Source organism: Solea senegalensis, linkage group LG20 (assembly GCF_019176455.1).
Source record: "Solea senegalensis isolate Sse05_10M linkage group LG20, IFAPA_SoseM_1, whole genome shotgun sequence".
In the NCBI taxonomy this organism is placed as follows: Eukaryota; Metazoa; Chordata; class Actinopteri; order Pleuronectiformes; family Soleidae; genus Solea; species Solea senegalensis.
In genome coordinates this window covers 9079834-9098038 of record NC_058039.1, presented here as the reverse complement: position 1 = coordinate 9098038, position 18205 = coordinate 9079834, and the positions used below count along the sequence as shown (strand labels likewise).

The window sequence follows — 18205 nt, the reverse complement described above, 5'->3', positions numbered from 1 at the left end:
AAATGCAGACCTAATCTTAATTACATTCAGAAAACAAACAATTCAGTTTTTGTTATTAGACGAGAACATACTTATTAGTGGACAGAATGCAATTGGTGTTTATAGTGTGTATGTAACATAATCTCACTTGTGTTGTTCCTTGCTTTTATGTGGAGCTTCAGGTTTGCTTTACCACATCACAGTGGCACGCTCAGTCCACTTGGAGGCACTGTGCATCCTCAAACCAACATAGAGGACTGTATGTGTGCTTGCTATGGTGCTTGGTTTGTGGGTGCTGGTATTTTCTGCCTATATAAGGGTCTATCTGCATTCATATGCCTCTGTGCAAAATCAAGAAGTGGGCTACCTGAGCTCATAATAACATTCCCATGATGCACTATGCAGTGTGTTACAGCACCAGCTTTACAAAATTGGCATTGTGAAATGGAGGGCCTGCACTGACTGTTAATGTTTCCACAGCCTTAGTGCAATTTATCATGCACTGGAATCAGCAGAATTGGGTATATGAATGTATGATTCATGTATTTTGTCATATAACTCACTAACAATGATACATGCATAAGATAAGATGAGATGTGGGTGAGAGTCGGAGTTCATTAGTTGATGTTTTCTGCTACTTATATGGGGCGGACACCTATTCAATATAATTCCTCTGTTCAATTTTTAACCTTTGTGTTGGAACTGTGTCAGATTGAATTGTGTGTATTGTCTTATCATATTGATTATACCGTTAAGGATAATTATGACATTATTTAATATAATCTAATTTATTATAATATGGATTACAGTATCACAATTGATGTCCTTGTGATTGCTCTCATCTCTACCAAATGCACAATCTTAACATTTTACAAATATGGTAGTGGGTTATTAGTTGCATTAGTCATTATAGTACATGATCACCGGAGTTTATTGTTGTCATGTAGTTCATTCGACACAAACTCAAAACCAGAATTTCTCCAGTAAATTGTGGGTTAGATATGTTGCTTTTAGACCATGCCTGTTGTTTTGGAGTGTTTCCTTGAAGAAATAGATTTCTCTTGAAATTACAGCCCAGTGTCCCTCTTCGCAGCATGAAACCTTGAATACAAAATGCTTAATTGTTGTACTTTTCCCTCATAAAATTCTCTAATTTATTATCTTCTCTCTTTTTGTTACTACAATACTGTGGTTTGTCACTTTGCTCCTTTTGCACAGTTTCTTTTTAACCCTGATTTATTTATTGTGCCTCTAATTTTAGACTTTTGTGGATCCAGGTTGAGACAGGTGAATTCATTAGTGTTTGAATGAGTGGGGTGTCTAAGCTCATTGTTTTCAGAGTGTTCAGCCATTATGGAACATGCTGCAACAGTACTGTTGAATTAATGAGGCTTATAGTTCACCTGTTTACTTTTGTCTTGTTTTAAATTGACAGCTCTTGAAGATAAACAATGGTTTTGTGGGTAAGGCTGATTCAGTGGTCTCATCACACACGTACACGACAAGCATTTTTGCTTGTAATGACAGTGGTCTGAGTCATCCTCAAAATTATCACATCACAGCCATGACAATGTTAAACTGTGTGCTTCTTGTGAGATATATGAAGGCAGCAACATTGGAAAGATAAAAACGAGACAAACTTTTATTGAGAAGTTTGGTTGCTGATAAATGGTCAAACTCATAGGGTATAGATTTTACTGGCAGTGCAATGATTGGATATAATACTTGAGTAAGGCAGTTAGTCTGTGCCTGCATGGCTGTCCATCTGTTATCATTTCATTTATGAAGGAGAACTTTAAAATGTTTTGAATTTCTTTGGCTGGAACTTCTAGTGATTTAAGTCAGTGATAATCTGGGTTTATTGGGGGATTTGTTGTCTTCTGATGACACTTGTTCTTTATATGTATATATACAGTACTGTTCAAAAGTTTGAGGCCACCATTAGATTTCTTGTTTTAGCAATGCTATAACGACAATAGAGGATAATTATTTCAATTTCACTTTACTGGAACACATCCAGAAAATATGTATGCAGTTTTTTGTTGTGTAAGAAAAATTCAGAAAAAAAACCCTAAAAACATCCTCTATAGGTGTCAAGTACAGTTGAACAATAACACAGCTCTGTTAATACTGGAGTGGAACCTTAATTAATGTTACAGGTAAATCCTGTGTTTGTCCTACTATTTCATTTAAAGAAATATCTGCTTTACAAACATCTATTATGCCAGGTTTATTCAAGACATGCCTGCGCATTATATACACATGTTGCATGTTAAACTCAGTTAAACTCATTGACAGCTCGCTAATATATAGACAGAAAAAACAACAGAGCTGGTGGTGCCTGAAACCTTTGCACAGTACTGTATATTTCAACACCACTACATTAAATCAGAAATATAAATCTAAGAAACTCATTCTGCTGATTTGATAGTTCCTTCTTAGTTTTGTCTTGCAATGTCCATCACTCAAAAGACAATTAATTAAACAAACCTCCTAGAGCTGAAACGGTTAATCTATTACTAAATTAATCGACAACTATTTTGATAATCAAATAAGATTTTGGATTGTGTAAGCTTCTGAAATGTGAATATTTTCCTGATTTCTTTGCTCTGGATTACAAAGAAATCATTAAAAGTCAATCATTTTGGTTTGTGGACAAAATAAGACATTTGAGAACATCATCATTTCCAGGTTTGACGAACACCAATCAAATTTTTTTTAAGGTTTTCTGATATTCTGAACACCAAATGATTAATCGATTAATCGAGATAATAATTGATAGATTAATCAATTATGAAAATAATCGTTAGTTGCAGCTCTGAAACCTCCATACTGCCTCTATTATTGACCCTGTGCAAAACAGAAACAGGGCTTTTGTTACTCCTGTTCTTTGCCTCAATTCAATACATGGGGTGTATTTGGAACAAGCAAGAAGACCTGGGTTTGTGACACGGTCAGAACAAGGGCCTTCCTGCATTTTGTTTGCAGGGTTTCCCCATGTGTGCCTGGGTTTTCTCCATGTTCTCCAGTTTCCTCTTGCAGTCCAGTTATAATATATAAAATGGTAGAAGATGAGTGAATGAGTATTAGGAACATGTAGAATTATATTCAACCTACTTTGTCCTGCTCAACACTTGCTTTAGTTTCAGATGTTCAGGAGGTATAAACCATTACCTTTTCCAGAGGGCTTTTACTTTGAAACTTGGAACGGTTTGATTTTCCACGACTGAATGAACATCGGTAAAGTAAATAGAGAATAATCAATTATTCATAAAAAGCTTTCTGCAATATAATATAGCAGTAGATACACATTTTATAAGTGGTCACTGAGCCTGTCAACACCCACATGTGGAGGCTGGTGTACAAAATAATGAATGATAATACAGTCAAACACACTTGTGTGATATAGTTTTTGTCTTTAGTTGGAGTCATTTACTAGTGCTGCACATTAACAAGCAATTAAAAGCTAAACAATGTAATAATTTGCCAAACTATTAATCCATCAATCTCTAGTAAATGAGCTGCTAATGTCACAACCTCATACATAATCTATATGACCCCCACACACATACTGTACACACCGTTAAAGTAGACATTAGTTTTGTTGCATTATTCTTTGGACATTAGTCTGAAAATTATTCCACCATCATATTATGGTAAAACATACATTTCATTTTCATTTCTCCCATTTTCATTGACGGTACTGAGTTTTTTTTAGAATCTATCAGAAGGGTGTTGGTCTGAAAGCTGCAGTTGACTTCATGTGAAACGAAAAAGTAGAGCACGTCAGGAATGTCTGAGAGGAACAAGTACAGTGAGTCTGGAAACATCTCTCTGGCACCTATTGATTTTACACTCTTATCATAAGTTGAACTTTGTGGTTGTTTGAAGTTGTTTGATAGCAAGCTGCCTAATCTGGGGTTTTGTGGCCTGAATTTTAAGTGACACGGTAGCGCTCAATCAGGCAAAGAGGCAAAGTCTACCAGAGATCCAAAAAAAGATACTCTCAGAGAATTTAATGGGTAGAATTTAGGTTTTGTAATGAGCTTTTATTTTGCCTTGCAAGTGAGTCGCTTAGACGCACAGATCATTTGAGGGTAAACTGTGAAAGTGAGACTAGTTCTGCCTCAGTCCTTTCCCAATGATTATGAAGTTTTAATCAGTGTTTGAACCAGCCGAGTTTGGATTGAAGATTTACCCGATGTCATGGTGGGAGCAGAAGCTGTTCTATGAAACACATTAGAAGAGCTTTTAGTCAGATTCTGAATGATGCTCTTGCCACAGGGGGTGGAGTGCCTCTAGGTGTTGAAGATATATAAAAATATGCACACCCTGTGTCAAATTCATATATTGCTAAAAAGTAAAATCATGAATTCCTTTGTAAGAGCAAGTACAACAGCTACAATTTAATTGTCTCTTCAGATCCATTTCGGCAATGGTTCATAAGAGCTGTTGATCGGGATCTGCAGCTTATCTAGTACTTGGAATTCATCAATTGTAAAACAGATTTTTGCTTTTGTCACGGGAAAATAAACATCAACTCTTCTACTCAACTCTTCAACACCACTGTGATACAAAAGCTATCTTCACAGAGGAAGTAGACTGCATGTTTGCCTATTTTTGACTGAAAAGGCTGGGATTTGATGAAACTTTCAGGTGATGTAGAAGTTATGTTCCAAGGACGACATAATTAGTGAGTTAATGAGTTTGATGGTGATTTGGATTCAGGATTCCTTTTTCAGTTGCTTACCTTGATGTATGTTTGTTCTCTGGGTGCTTACTCTTGATGTGTAGCAGAAAAGTTCTTTGTCTTAGTGGGAGAAGTCAATGTCAGAAAAACACATGCCATCTAAAAGTTATTGGTTCAACATTTTGCCCAGTTTAAACAGAGCAAAGTATTACATACACATGCACTGGACATTCTTCACACACACACATTAGAGAGATTTATCAGCTCTCTCAGCTGTTGTGTCCTGCAAGTGTGAAATGCAATTTCCTCTGGAGCTACATGCTGTAAACAAGACGGTCAATGAAGATGAAGGGACAGAGGCAGATAGTCAGTAAATGTTTTCGAAATAAAATAAGTCATCTAAAACTGGTTCAGTGCTGATTCAGGGATTGGCTCTGAAAAAGTCAAAACATATGTCACATGTCCAGTCACAGACACACACACACTAGGCATGCTTGTGTTACTGTAAACAGGAAGCAGATGTTATACGCTGCTCTTGTTTGCTTCTAAAGATTGTAATAATAATAACTTGAAACAACAAGTGTGATTTCTTTTGTTGAACCACAGATAAGTGAAGCAGTGTTTCAGTGTAACAGCACTTTTTTGCTCACAACTGATAGTTGCATAGTCAGGATTCATAAGAGCTGAACTGAAAACTTCATGTGTCAATATCTGTCCATCTGGACAAAAAACAGTTTCAGACATGAACTCTGAAGAATGTCTCCAGAATGGTGTTTTGACATTGTTTGGACTTTACTACTCAAAACAGCAGATTCATCTCCAGAGAATTCATACCAGAGGGTGGAGCCTGATTTGAGCATTCAGAAGGCAGGACACTCATCCAAACACTCACTCAGAATTGTCAGGAACGTTTCATGCTGTGGTCACACAAAGACTGAATTAGACATTATCTGGAAATTTGACTTGAGCTGGCTGGAGAGGTTCTGGATAATGTCCATTGCAACTACTGTGTACATTTTTGTTCTCACATATTTGTCCTTCTGGGTAAATTATGGACAACTCCTCACTTGAATGCATGTTTAAAAGTGGCTTCAACTAGTGATAAAGAATTTTCAAATAAAAGAAAAACACTTGTCCATAACTAGTGTGGTTGTATACATACAATCTGACTTCTACTTCAAGTGTAGTCGCTCCCTTATGGTTATTTAAGAGATTACAGAATTCAGGCACTTCTTGTTTTACTTATGTGACTTAGTTTTAACCTCTGCACCTTGGCCAGGTAACTATTAATCATTTATGGCTTGAGGTTTGACCCATAGTTTCCTCTTGAAGCATCTTGCACTTCACCTACACCTCAGTGTATGACTTAGAATCAAACTTTGGTCAAAGAGCTCAAAGTGCTCATCAGTATTGCAACTGTAGGAATGCAGACTGATGGCAGACTTGCAGCTTCTGGTGTTTGTTGCTTTTTGTTGTGTGGCTCATGAATCGTCCATATCTTCTTTAACAAACACAGGATCTATCAGATGGAAGAAACGTTCCAGAGCTAAAAAAGAAATCGTTTACACCTTTATTCTGATGCCAGAACATTTCTAACACTTCACCAAGAATGTGTGTGTCCAGAATTTCACAGACTGTCCATGAAAAAGTGAGCAATTTGAAAAAGATGTTAGAGGCTGATAGACAAGAGAAGGTTAGAGACAAGAGACATGTGAGCAACAGGGTAAAGGAGGAATCTTCAAGCTGCTGATATTCCACCCTTCTGTATTGTTCTTGGTTGGTAGTATTTGGAATATTGCACATGTGTATTTTTGTTTATTCTATTTCCTTCATTAGACCTGAAACACTGTGTGCCAGTCCACTATCATACTACTCATGATATTTTCAATAATGGGTAATTTTATGCCTGTGTCTGGTATTAAAAGCCCTGTCAATTTGGTTTTGTGAAGCACAAAATTGCCTTGAAAAATAAAGCTTTGAACTACCGATTCTTTCTTTTGCTTTTGGGTATATACTTTGAATAATTCTGCAGTCAGCAGCACAGCAGACTCGCTGCATATTCTGAGGCTGTTATGAGAAGTGTTTTTGTTTGGTTTTCAAAGCATCCTGTATTATCCTTCATAACTAAGGAAAAAAATAGTTTTTTTTCCCTTTGAAACCTGTTTTGTTATCTGTGTCTCTTCCTCTTGTGTTTTATTTGCGAGAGAATCACGTAAAATGGTATCGCTGAACATTATTAGTGCTTCTTACGTTGTGGTTATTGATGAAATTAATAAAGCAAGCAATAATAATTAAGTATTACGTCACTGTCATAAAATGACAATACTAATACAGTTAAAACATCATGATAATTGCTACAATATTACATGTCACTCTATTCTATATTGGTATATCTGACATTCATGGACTGATTATATTACATGTTATTCTTCTGTACATTTATATAGAGACTTAAATTGGTTGAATAGCAATAATAATATGCCGTGGTGGTGTTAGAAGACATTACTGATATCTAAAGCTACAGATATTGAAATAACATTGTTGAATTTCTACCCATACTGATATAACTTAGCTGTTAATAAGACATCTGTGCTGATGCATTTATGTTAGATGGTAGAGTTTTACAGTTACTCACCTTCTTGTCACATGACGGTGGTGGCAGACATCTCTCTTCTCATTGTGTTGCCTGTGTTTAGTCGAGCTTTTAAGTCAGATTTAGGGTTTACATATCGGAAAAAAATATTTTTTTAGCCCCAGTATCCAATCCAGGGATTTTGGCCACTATCAGAACAATACTGTTGCTTGGTATTGTATCAGCTCATCCTTACAAGTGTCAGACCCCTAAATTATTAATAAATAAATTAGACCCCTGCAATAATTGTATATTCACCCCCAAGGGCATGTGAATATACAATTATTGCGGGAACTGAGATCATGTACATCCACATAATTTCAAAATTATCTATTATACAGAAAGGCTGTATTGATAGCAGGGAAGGATGATTGCATCTCCTTTTAAAAAACAACAACAAAATACATACTTACATACTTCATACCTTCAAAAGTAGGGTCTGGTTCACTTTTGACTCGGGCCAAGACTTGCCTTGTAATAAGTGAATATATATCAAATTGTATTTATTTTTATCTCTTTAGAAAGAATGAATAGTCTATGTGACTTCAATAAATGAATATTTATCATAAATTGTCATCATTTTCAGCTTTACTCAAGCAAGTCTTATTGCCTATACACTTAACTCCTGATGACTTGGATGATGGACACCATTAACAGACATATTAATTATAATGTTTTGAGATCAGGGAGAGTGTGTTTTTTCATGTTTCAAACCACTAGTCTTTGGGGAAAAAACAGACTCTGAATCATGTCCTGTTTTACCGAAGACACTAAAACACAACAGCTATAATGATTTTTGGAAGACATGAAGACTACAGTATTGATGATACTTTCTATTTTACGTTTTCTTCTTACTGAGTAGATGTGCAAATCTACTCGACAGTAACACATGGACCTTGACCTTTTTTCTGGCACACTTTTTGCCCGGACACAAAATAATATGACTCTAATGCACTCATAATGTGCCTCTAATGCTGCATTTATGTTTCTTCTCAGGATATCCTGAACAACCTGGAGCCTTTAGCAACCAGAGAGTTGGATGATGATGACCTCATGTTAGATGTGGACCTGCCAGAAGATGGTTTGCACGGTGAGTGTGCGCGCGCACTCACACACATGCTGGTTTTGTGTTCTTTGTGTGGACTCACATTGACACAATGCATTCCGTAGCGACCCAAACCTTAACCATCACAACTAAATGCTTAACCCTAACCTAAACCTAATTCTAACTTTAAATCTAATCCCAAAACAAGGTCTTGATCTTCAAAAAGCCTGTTAAAGTTCCACACAGCCTACTTAAGACATGGACACAGAGACAGTAATTTCAGTTATCCCACAAAGGATTTAAATTCATGGGGTTACTCAGTGGCCATGACAATTTCCAACACCTCTAGCAAAACTGTTATGGCCATAATTGTAAATTAATGCATTAGTAAGGTTTGTGCTTGCTATTGTCAGCGTTATTCTTCTTTCTCATATAATGCCTTGAATAAATTAATAGTGGCCTGCCTTGGGTGACCATTTGTCTCTGTAGTATCATTAAAATCTTTGAATGGACATCTTGTTGTCTATTATGTGCTGTTACTAGAGTTTTAAGTTATTAAATCACGATTCAACTACTGCCCCTCAGCTGGCTCTGAATGACAATGAGGCAGCTGACTTGGAGAAGTACTTAGCCAGCTGTCTGGCTCCGTTTATATTAGCAGTTGCAGTAGGAGCAGAGTTTATCTGATTTCCTTGACAACAGCACTATGATGTTTGCATGATTAACTTAATAGCCTTAATACCTCAATTACTGTTCACACATTACATTGCCGCTCCCATTTCGACACCACATTGTGAACTTATTTTCTCCGTCCATTTTCATCATCCATTTTCACTTTGTAAATTTAATCAAGGACACATCTCATTACAATTAAGTAAAATAACATTGCAGATGTTAAAGGTTATGGGGTCACACTATTACCATGTGATAATGGTGTGGATAATGTAATTATGGATTCATCAGTAAGCATCACAGTTTTTATATTCGAGGAAAACAAGTGTTGAGTAATGACCTGTTATGACATGACATGAATTTTCAGTAGTCATTTCTAGTTGTCACTCTGGAAACCGGGTTCTATGCAGTACAGTGATTATGTGTTTAATGCACTACTTTATTGTGGAATCATCGGTACAAATATGGCTTATTTTATAGGTGATCCTTTACACACATACCAACGCTGAAATAGTGTAAATACCGGTTTATTAGCTACATGTTGCTAAAATGAATGCAGTATAGTGCAACAGTCTGGCAGTAGAGTGATTTAATCATATTTAAAGTTTGTGCTTGTGTTTATTTAGGTTACATTTAGTGGCTGTAGATTGTTCAGTGAAGTGTAGTGAAAGGCTTCTTGTATTAATTGCATTAGTTATAGCTTGTTGTATCTAACAAACTTTATATCCTTGCAGTTGTTCTTTAAGTTTGTGGGAGACAGAGAGTGAGAGCAAGGGATAGGAATGTGAATAGAAGTGCCATCTCTGCCTACTCTTTTTTTGGGAAGAGATATTTATAGCTCTCTCTGTCATGGCTAGAGTTAGAGTCTCCAGACATAGAGTGAAAGATAGAGGCTAAAGAGTTCCAACCCACAGGGCAGGCCCTAAGATGTGGGCCATGGTAGGGTGTTTCCTTTCTTGTAAAAGAATTCAGCATCTGCCACAAAACCGGAAGAAGTGAAAGGGAGAAGAAGAGTAACAAAAGATGGGTGTATCGAAGGGGTCTCATGTAGCATTTTCATCCAGCTATCACATCCATTGACAAGAGCGAGTCCTCAGCTTTTCTCCCTTGCCTGCCTCAGCTGGTGACTTATAAGCTTTGGATAAAAACCAGTTACCTCAGCTGCTTTCTCACCACCACCACCACCACCACAGTCCTCCTCTCCCCAGCTCCAGTTCCCAGGGAGTTCCCAGAAAAATAAGGCTGTCAACAAACAGAATCAGGCAGTGTGGACTGCGAGCGGAGTTTACTTTCTCTCCCTGGCCCTTTAACTGCTCACCAGCTGACTGGACAAGGAGTCATTTCTTCCCTCTCTCCATTTCTGCTGTTGAGGGATTTCTTCTCCACCTTTGTATTTTACTTTTTGAGGACTTTTTACTGAGCTGAATGAAAAAGGGAGTTGTTTTTGTTACAGTTCAGTATGGAACAGGCTGTTTGCTTCTCAGCTATTTGGTGAGGTGACACATTTGGGGTAAAGTATTTTAACCACAATGTCTGAATTCTGTCACTCTTTTTTTTCCCCCTTTCCAAAAACTAGTGACACATAGACAGTCAAGTCTTGGGGTTTGTGTTAGTTGTCTATGTTGTTGCTGCCATGGTCCATTTCATAACTATATGCTATTGTGTGTTGCTAAATACTGTGTTTTCTTCGACTCCTTGAAACAGATACCGTGACAATGTGTTTAATGTAACTTGTTTACCTGGTGGAGGCAGCTCAAAGACACTAAGAATAAGATAAATCTATGCATAATTTACTATTTTATATACAGTTACAGTTTTTTCTGCATTACCACATTGTATGAAACATTTACTCACAGGTAGTGAAAGCCTGAAAAAATCCTGTTTATCATATTGTGGCTCTTTCTGCTCTAAATTTTTCCTATACAGACATGGACAGGATGTCTCACATTGAGCGGTCAGAGAGGGCCGGTCGACAGGGGCAGCAGCATAAACACCACCGCTGGAGAGGATCAGGACATTTCAACAATGACAGCAGGTTGGCTAGGCTTGAAATATTACAAATCACTGCAAGAAATTTAGTGAAATGTGGAAATACAATGAGTGACACCACTGTTTTTCAGCCTGCCTCTCTGTGACAGCTTTTTTTGTCTTTTCCTGCCTTTTTCTCAGGGCTCATGTCTTCCAGAATTATGATAGACTCAAGTCTTCCAGGATTCCTGCACGTCCTCCTCCCTCTGAAGGCAAGCACCATGGCAACATGGCAATGCTGGATGAGCTCACACTCGAACACATGACGCAAGATTGTAGCTTGCTCAAGAACCAGCTGCTGAAGCTCAAAACATTGCTACAGGTGCGACCCACACGTAGTACATACAGTACCAATGCTGTTGCATCCCTTTGTAAATATGTCACGCAGACTTTCTACACTGTATATATACACTGCATTTGAAATTCAACAAAGAAAGATATTAAGGTAAAGGTAAAAAAGATAAAGAGTAAGCTAAGCGCTCTAGTAAGCTGAGTATATGGTGGGGTACAAGTTACAAGTACAAGACAGTACATTTTTTTGGAATGTCACAAAATAGAATTGATTACACAATTCTTTGATTCTGATTCTGAATGCCTTGACTCATTCTACCCTCTGCCACATACTGTATGTGATATTCACTTATGTCATTAAAATCAAAGTGAGTTTCTTTATCATGATATGAAACTCTAGACAGGGATTTTAAATTAAGATTGATTTGATAATTAAATATATACCTGAATGGGTTTTAAGTAATTGACTGAAAAACACATTTATTCAACAAAATAAAAAGGTAATTAGTTTTGTTATTAGTATGAAATGTGGTGTAAGAATAATATTCTGCTTTCTTTTTTCCATGCCACTATAAACATGGCCAGATAAAATACACACTTTTCAAAACATAGCCACATTTCATCCCGAAATACTTACTTCAGTACTTCAAAAATAGTTGCTGTATAGTTGCTGTATAAGAGTCTATAGACTATTTGAAATAAATACTCTATATTGCATGTTCAAAAACATACATATCAACTCTGCTTAAGGTTTCAAACATCAGTGGTTGACAGCTCAGCATATGTGCTAAGGAGTAAAATTATACGCTTATAGTGAAATATTGCACTTAAGGCATGCCTAAGGCTGTTGTCATTGATCTGGCTCACTGTGTACTCCGTATCTGTGTGTTTCTCCTCTTGCTTGTGCGTAATTGTGTGTGTGTGTGTTTTGTTTATTTCCAGCTTGAGGATGCAAACTCTAAAGCAGAGGCTCCTGAGGAGAATGAAGACAATACCAGTGCAACACAGGTAAGTAACTTGACCTTAGCTTCACAGTGGTGATTGATTGAATGTGCCGTTTGCACAGTGTATATTTTTTATTTTTTCTACATTGTCCATCTGAGTTTATCTGTGTCCTTTCACCAAGACTGTATGTGTGTGTCGGTGTGTTTCCAGTTGGGTGAGCTGATTAAGGAAGTTCAGGTGCTCAGAGAGGAGCTGAAGAATCGAGACAAGACCATTGCTCAGCTCACACTGCAGTGTCAACAGCTGCAACAACAACATCAGCGGGAACAAATGGTGAGTTCATGTGAATAATGAAATAATAAAATGTCTGACAAAGAGAATTGTATACTGTTTTGGGGGATATACATTATATGCAGTGTTACCTTACATTATTGGAAATACACTGTACAATGTCCTCGTATTCTCACCTTTTGGTGCACAGTTAAAAAATGTTATTGAAAAACCTTCCACAGAAACTATTTTTTAAAAATACCCTCATCATGTCTCATATGCTGTAAATGTTAAAGCAATGTCCATCCAGCCATCCTCTACCGCTTTATCCTCTGCCAGAGGGTCGCGGGGGTGTTGTGCCAATCTCAGCTGACATCGGGCGATAGGCGGGGTACACCCTGGACAGTTCGCCAGGCCATCGCAGGGCCACACACATAGAGACAAACAACCATTCACTCTCACACTCACACCTATGGTCAATTTAGGGTGTCCAATTTACCTAATCCCCACATTGCATGTTTTTGGACTGTGGGAGGAAGTCGGAGAACCCGGAGAATACCCACGCACACACGGGGAGAGCATGCAAACTCCATGCAGAAAGGCCCTTGTTCCAACCGGGGCTCTAACATGGGTCTTCTCGCTGCAAGGCAAGAGCGCTAACCACTACATCACCATGTGGACCCTGTTAGAGCAACATGTAGAATATAAATACACGCTAAGCCTTGAGTGAGTATTGCAGGATTTAGATGTATGTTTTTAAAGCATACACAAACAAGGCTTCGGCTCATATTTGCTGATTGCTTTCATATAGTGTTCAGGTGCTGGGAGCAAGAGGCTTCTCTTCTGGTAGTTCAACCTCCCTGGCAGCAATTCTCACAGATCTGAGATAGTTGAACATGTCTAGGCACAAATGTTGGCTTCCATTATCTTTTGTTTACACCAATTCCTGCTTTATCAGATCTTACAAATAGATAACATGAAAAGAAAAGAAGAACAAGGAGGACCAGCAAAAATTAAACATAATAACCCTGTAGAGAAAGTCCAATGCAGTGTGTATGGTGGTACAGCTGGACCAAACTCACATATTTATACTCACATTCTATTCACTTTCAACTGGCGGCTCAATCTTCAGTCTAACATTCATTAATGTCTTGGCCAGGCGTCCTTGTTAGCCAAACAATTGTATGCCTTGCTGCCATTATTAAAATCCCCACCATGTCAAGAAATACCAAAATGTCAATGTGGGGATCATCCACAAGCCATCCCACTGCATGCTATCCCTCCAATTAAAGTTAGCACTCACCCACAACATGCTGTTAACATCATTGCAATATTGCTGGCCTCTCACCCTCAACAAGCAAAGATATATGGAAAAAAAATTTATTTTTACAAATTAATGAGTGTAGAGGCTAGAAGAGTGAAGATGCTGGAGGATGTAGTATGAGATGAAAACCGAGACATTCTGCTCTGCTGCTGACTTATTGTTAAAGCTCCAGTCTGGAAGCTCTATTGCCCCCGTGGACCACCGAGCAATTACCAAAACACTGTGGACCTGGTTTGACTTCCACCATACCCAAGTCAAACACAGAGAGAGAGAGAGGGAGAGAGCCCCACTCTACAAAACCAAAACACCCTGGGACTGTACATGGCCAATAGTAGATTTTGAGGGGCTTCCTACAGTAAATACTCTTACAGCTCATCCCTGGGTAACCTGAGTGACCTCAGCTCGATGTCTTTCAGAGCATTCACTGTAAGCACTCTGACACCTCTATTAGACCACAGCAAAACCATAGTCTTATCTGAACAGGTCAATATCTGTACATAAAATATTACAGCCAACCAAACTACACACAATCAAAACATGGACCAAATAGAAGGAAAATAATGTAGAATAAATGTAGAAATATATCAAAATGCGATGATGCAACAAGTACAATCCCTTTTAGACTACTTCCTTAAAAAAACAACAGCATTAGTGAAGGTGTAAACGTGACAGTAGCAAGCCATAACCTTATATTTGACATTTGATGTATCTAAAGACACCAACTATAAAAGCTAAAACAAAAAGTAATAGCAACAATGACAATGTCCTACTGACCATTCAGATTTTCTTTTAGCTGAAGAATCCACTTCACCTTGTCTAGGTGGTTTGTGGTATTATAAGCCATAGTGTTGCTGTGCGAGACCAGGCAGATTTGCACATGCAGGCATGTAGCACGGTAATGTCACGACAGACATGAAAACAAACAAAAAAACTGCTATACTGAGAAACATAGAGAGTGTTGTGTGGAGCTGATAGGCTTAATTATCTCTGTGTGAACTCAATTTGGCAATGATTTTAATGTATCAGATATTCATTTATTTTTAAAAAGTAACAAATTACAGCTCTAGCGTGCCATGTTGGCAGTTGATGTTATGCAGAAAGCTGAAAATGGAATTCTGTGAATTCTGGCTTTCGGTTGCCTCTGCAGCACAGGCTTCAACGGCAAATAAAGCACACAAGGCCTAGATCAGTGTTTATCTACCGGTGAGCCCTCAGTTTTTGAAAGTAAACATTAGATTTGTTTTTAATATGCAGCAAACTATGCCCAGCGTGCATGCTGTTATAAAACACTTCAGATATAACAAAAACAAATGCAGCAGCACAATTATAGCACAAGAAACTGTCAAAACCACCACTTTAGAGCACAATCTAGAACAATGCAGGTCTGTGATGCTCGTGTAGGTCTTGAAGTCAAAAGGCAATGGACCTGTAGTTTGTCCTTGACATTGAATAAAAGATGATTCTACTGTTGGTAAGCAAAGAAGGAAATGCAAAGTGATGCAGAGAAACTGCTGAGAGACACAAAGGAGGAACCGACTAAATTGAACATAATGGAGTAATGAAAAAAAAAACAATAAAAGAGCTGTGTGTGGTGGGAAGAAAGTTTGAATATACAATTTATGTGTGCATGTCTGTGTGTTTGTGTATGGAGAGCTGAGAGCAGAGAATGAAAAATTAAATAATGGGGGAGAAAGAGAGAGAGAGAGTAGTGGAGCGATCAAAGAAAGAAAGTAGATTTCTCAGTCTTACTTGACGGAATGAAGTTTTGGATTCTGCCTCCACTGCTACTGAGGCAGGCTGCTCATGATTATTCTTCTTGTTTGAGCTGGCAAAATACTAGCAACCTCTGTGGGGTTGTTATGTGGTATATGCAACACAGACAAGCTGAGCTGCGTATTATTCAGTTATATAACATTGATTTATTCGTAATAATTTGACAAAGGAGCATACAAAATAATTTATAGGTGCTGTATGTAAGAAATGTATTATATGAAGTCATAAAATAACCATGATGTGTCATCAAATATTAAGAAAACATGTTGAATTGGAATAGTGGCTTTACTTAGAACAGCGTTGCTACCATTATATTTGTGAAATAAGTTTTAATTTGTGCATAGTCTGTTGCCCCACCCAGCAGTTCAACACACATGCTCAGAGGGAGCAGAGAGCAGCTAGTGTTAAGCGTCATAAATACTGAACGATACCAAAGCTAAAAATCCTTACTACCCCTCTCAAAAACGTCTTGACAAGAGGAGAAAGACAACAACGATTTGCAGTTGAGATATATGTAATAGATATATAATATCTCACACACTGTCAGTGGATATTTGACATATTTTTAAGTTTTTGTCATCTCCTCTCACTGTGTGATAATTCACTACTGCTACTCTAAAGCAGACACATGTTGACTTTCAATCTCTCCACCTGTTGCTGACACACTAAAACTTACTAAATAGGTTCAATATTTATAAAAAATAAAGTGAGACAGTTGTGTATGTGTACTATATGTGTTAAAAGTGCATCATCCTTTTTCCTTATTTCAGAGGATTTGGCACTCCCCACCTAAAGCGACCTCATGCGAAAGTTTTAAATAATAAAGGTTATTGTTGTTTTCCCACATTTATCACATGTAATGGTATTATTACTTGCTTCCTTGTTTGTTACTGCCAGAATTAATTAATTAATAACATATTACATAACATTGTATGTAAAATTTGAATTGATGAGAAGGGACATACTATTGAGTGTTAAAGCAAAGTAATCAGTAATCAAGGCAATTCCAGCCATGTACAACCTGGGCTTCAGTACGTGACTGTTAGTTCTTGTCAGTGATTTCTGCTGCCCACCAGTTTTCTTCCACATTTTTCACCTCTAAAAAAAATGGTGAGAGTTCCTGTTGTGAACCGAACCCCACCAATTATTTCCAGTACTTCTTTTAACTTTCAAGCAATATATAATTTAAAATTGTTTGGTAAAAGTGTGCTGTTGGCGGTGTTGTATTGAAAGGGCATATTCAGTACTTTTTGCCTGTTTAAGATTTTATTTCTGTGTGTGTTTTGGTTTCAACTGCACTACAAAAGTGACAAGCCTTTTAACAAGCACTATAGCAGAAGCAGGAGAAGTTGATCGATGTGATAGCCAAATATTTTCTTTCATCTTTGTATATTTATTTTTGTCTCCCCAGCCTGCTGAGGGACATCAGGTCAAGTGTCAGTGCCACCACCAGAGGGCTCCCTCTTTACAGCAACAGAGCTACAGACAGATGGACGAACGAATGCAGCATCACTATGACAAGGCCACCCAGACGTACTGGAGGCCGCTAAGCCACGCTGTGAGTCTGAACATCCGCAACAGCGATAACAGCTCCCCAGAGGAGTGCACTCTCTCAACCTTTGTTTTGCAAACCGCAGTTTCTGAAAGCATAAGCTGTTATTTCCTCCATTATTGAGCGGTTTGCTTGGTGCAGTAGTGCACGTCACATTTAAACAGTCACATCGGGATAAACTGACCATGTGCACATGTGCAACATGTTGCTGAGTCATCCCACTTACTGTAATTCAGTCAGTCTATCATTTATCTTCTGCCTCTTTCCAGCTGGCATGTCTGAACTGTTAGATGACTGCGCCCTGCCCTTTCTATAGCAGGCAATTTATTAGGTTGTTAGTGGGCTTGTCACTCTATCTTGCTCACTCTCCCACATCTCACACTGAAGTCAGAGTTGTGAGGCCAGTGTTAACGTTTGAGTGATGGGAACAGAGGAGATGTACAGTAGGGCAATAGGAGGAAAAGAGGATGGAAGATTCATTGGAGAAAGACAGACAGAGAGCGAGAGGGAGAGAAAGATGAAAGATTGATAGATAGCCCTTATGTGAGTTCAGTGTGATGCCACAATAGCATGCTGTGTGGCCGCCAAGTTATTGATTCAATACCATGAGTGCCACAGGCAGGGTGCCTAGTAAACACTCACCTAATTGACCCGCTTTTAATGCACACACACAAACAGGTTTGCACTGCTATACTTTTTAGGACACTGCACTGAATTACATTCCTTTGGGCAGCCTAAACAAAGCGCTGCGTTATCCCTAACATAAACCATAACCAGTTTATGCCTCACCCTAACCTTGATATAAACACAATTTAAATCTTAGCCTGAAACTTCCTCATTAGGACCTGGCTTTGCTCTCCCTGAGGATTACTGGTCCCCACACACACTAGCAAAAAAACAACTGGTTGATATATTTAGTTGAAAGTATTGTTTTATGTGATAGAGGGAAGCTACAGAAAAAAATGAAAGCTCAATAACTAAGGTGGGCCTGCCTACCACAAGAG

General features: G+C 38.1%; 1 protein-coding gene across 5 annotated transcripts in view; it reads left to right on the top strand.

Moving 5' to 3' along the window:
* ccser2a (coiled-coil serine-rich protein 2a) overlaps nt 1-18205 on the top strand; it is a 48888-nt gene that overhangs the window by 17578 nt on the left and 13105 nt on the right. For all 5 annotated transcript variants that reach the window (XM_044052773.1, XM_044052775.1, XM_044052774.1 and 2 more), the window contains exons 4-9: nt 8298-8391; nt 10945-11053; nt 11188-11368; nt 12280-12345; nt 12493-12615; nt 17061-17207. In XM_044052773.1, coding sequence (XP_043908708.1) covers nt 8298-8391; nt 10945-11053; nt 11188-11368; nt 12280-12345; nt 12493-12615; nt 17061-17207 — 720 coding nt within the window. The remainder of the gene's footprint in view (nt 1-8297; nt 8392-10944; nt 11054-11187; nt 11369-12279; nt 12346-12492; nt 12616-17060; nt 17208-18205) is intronic.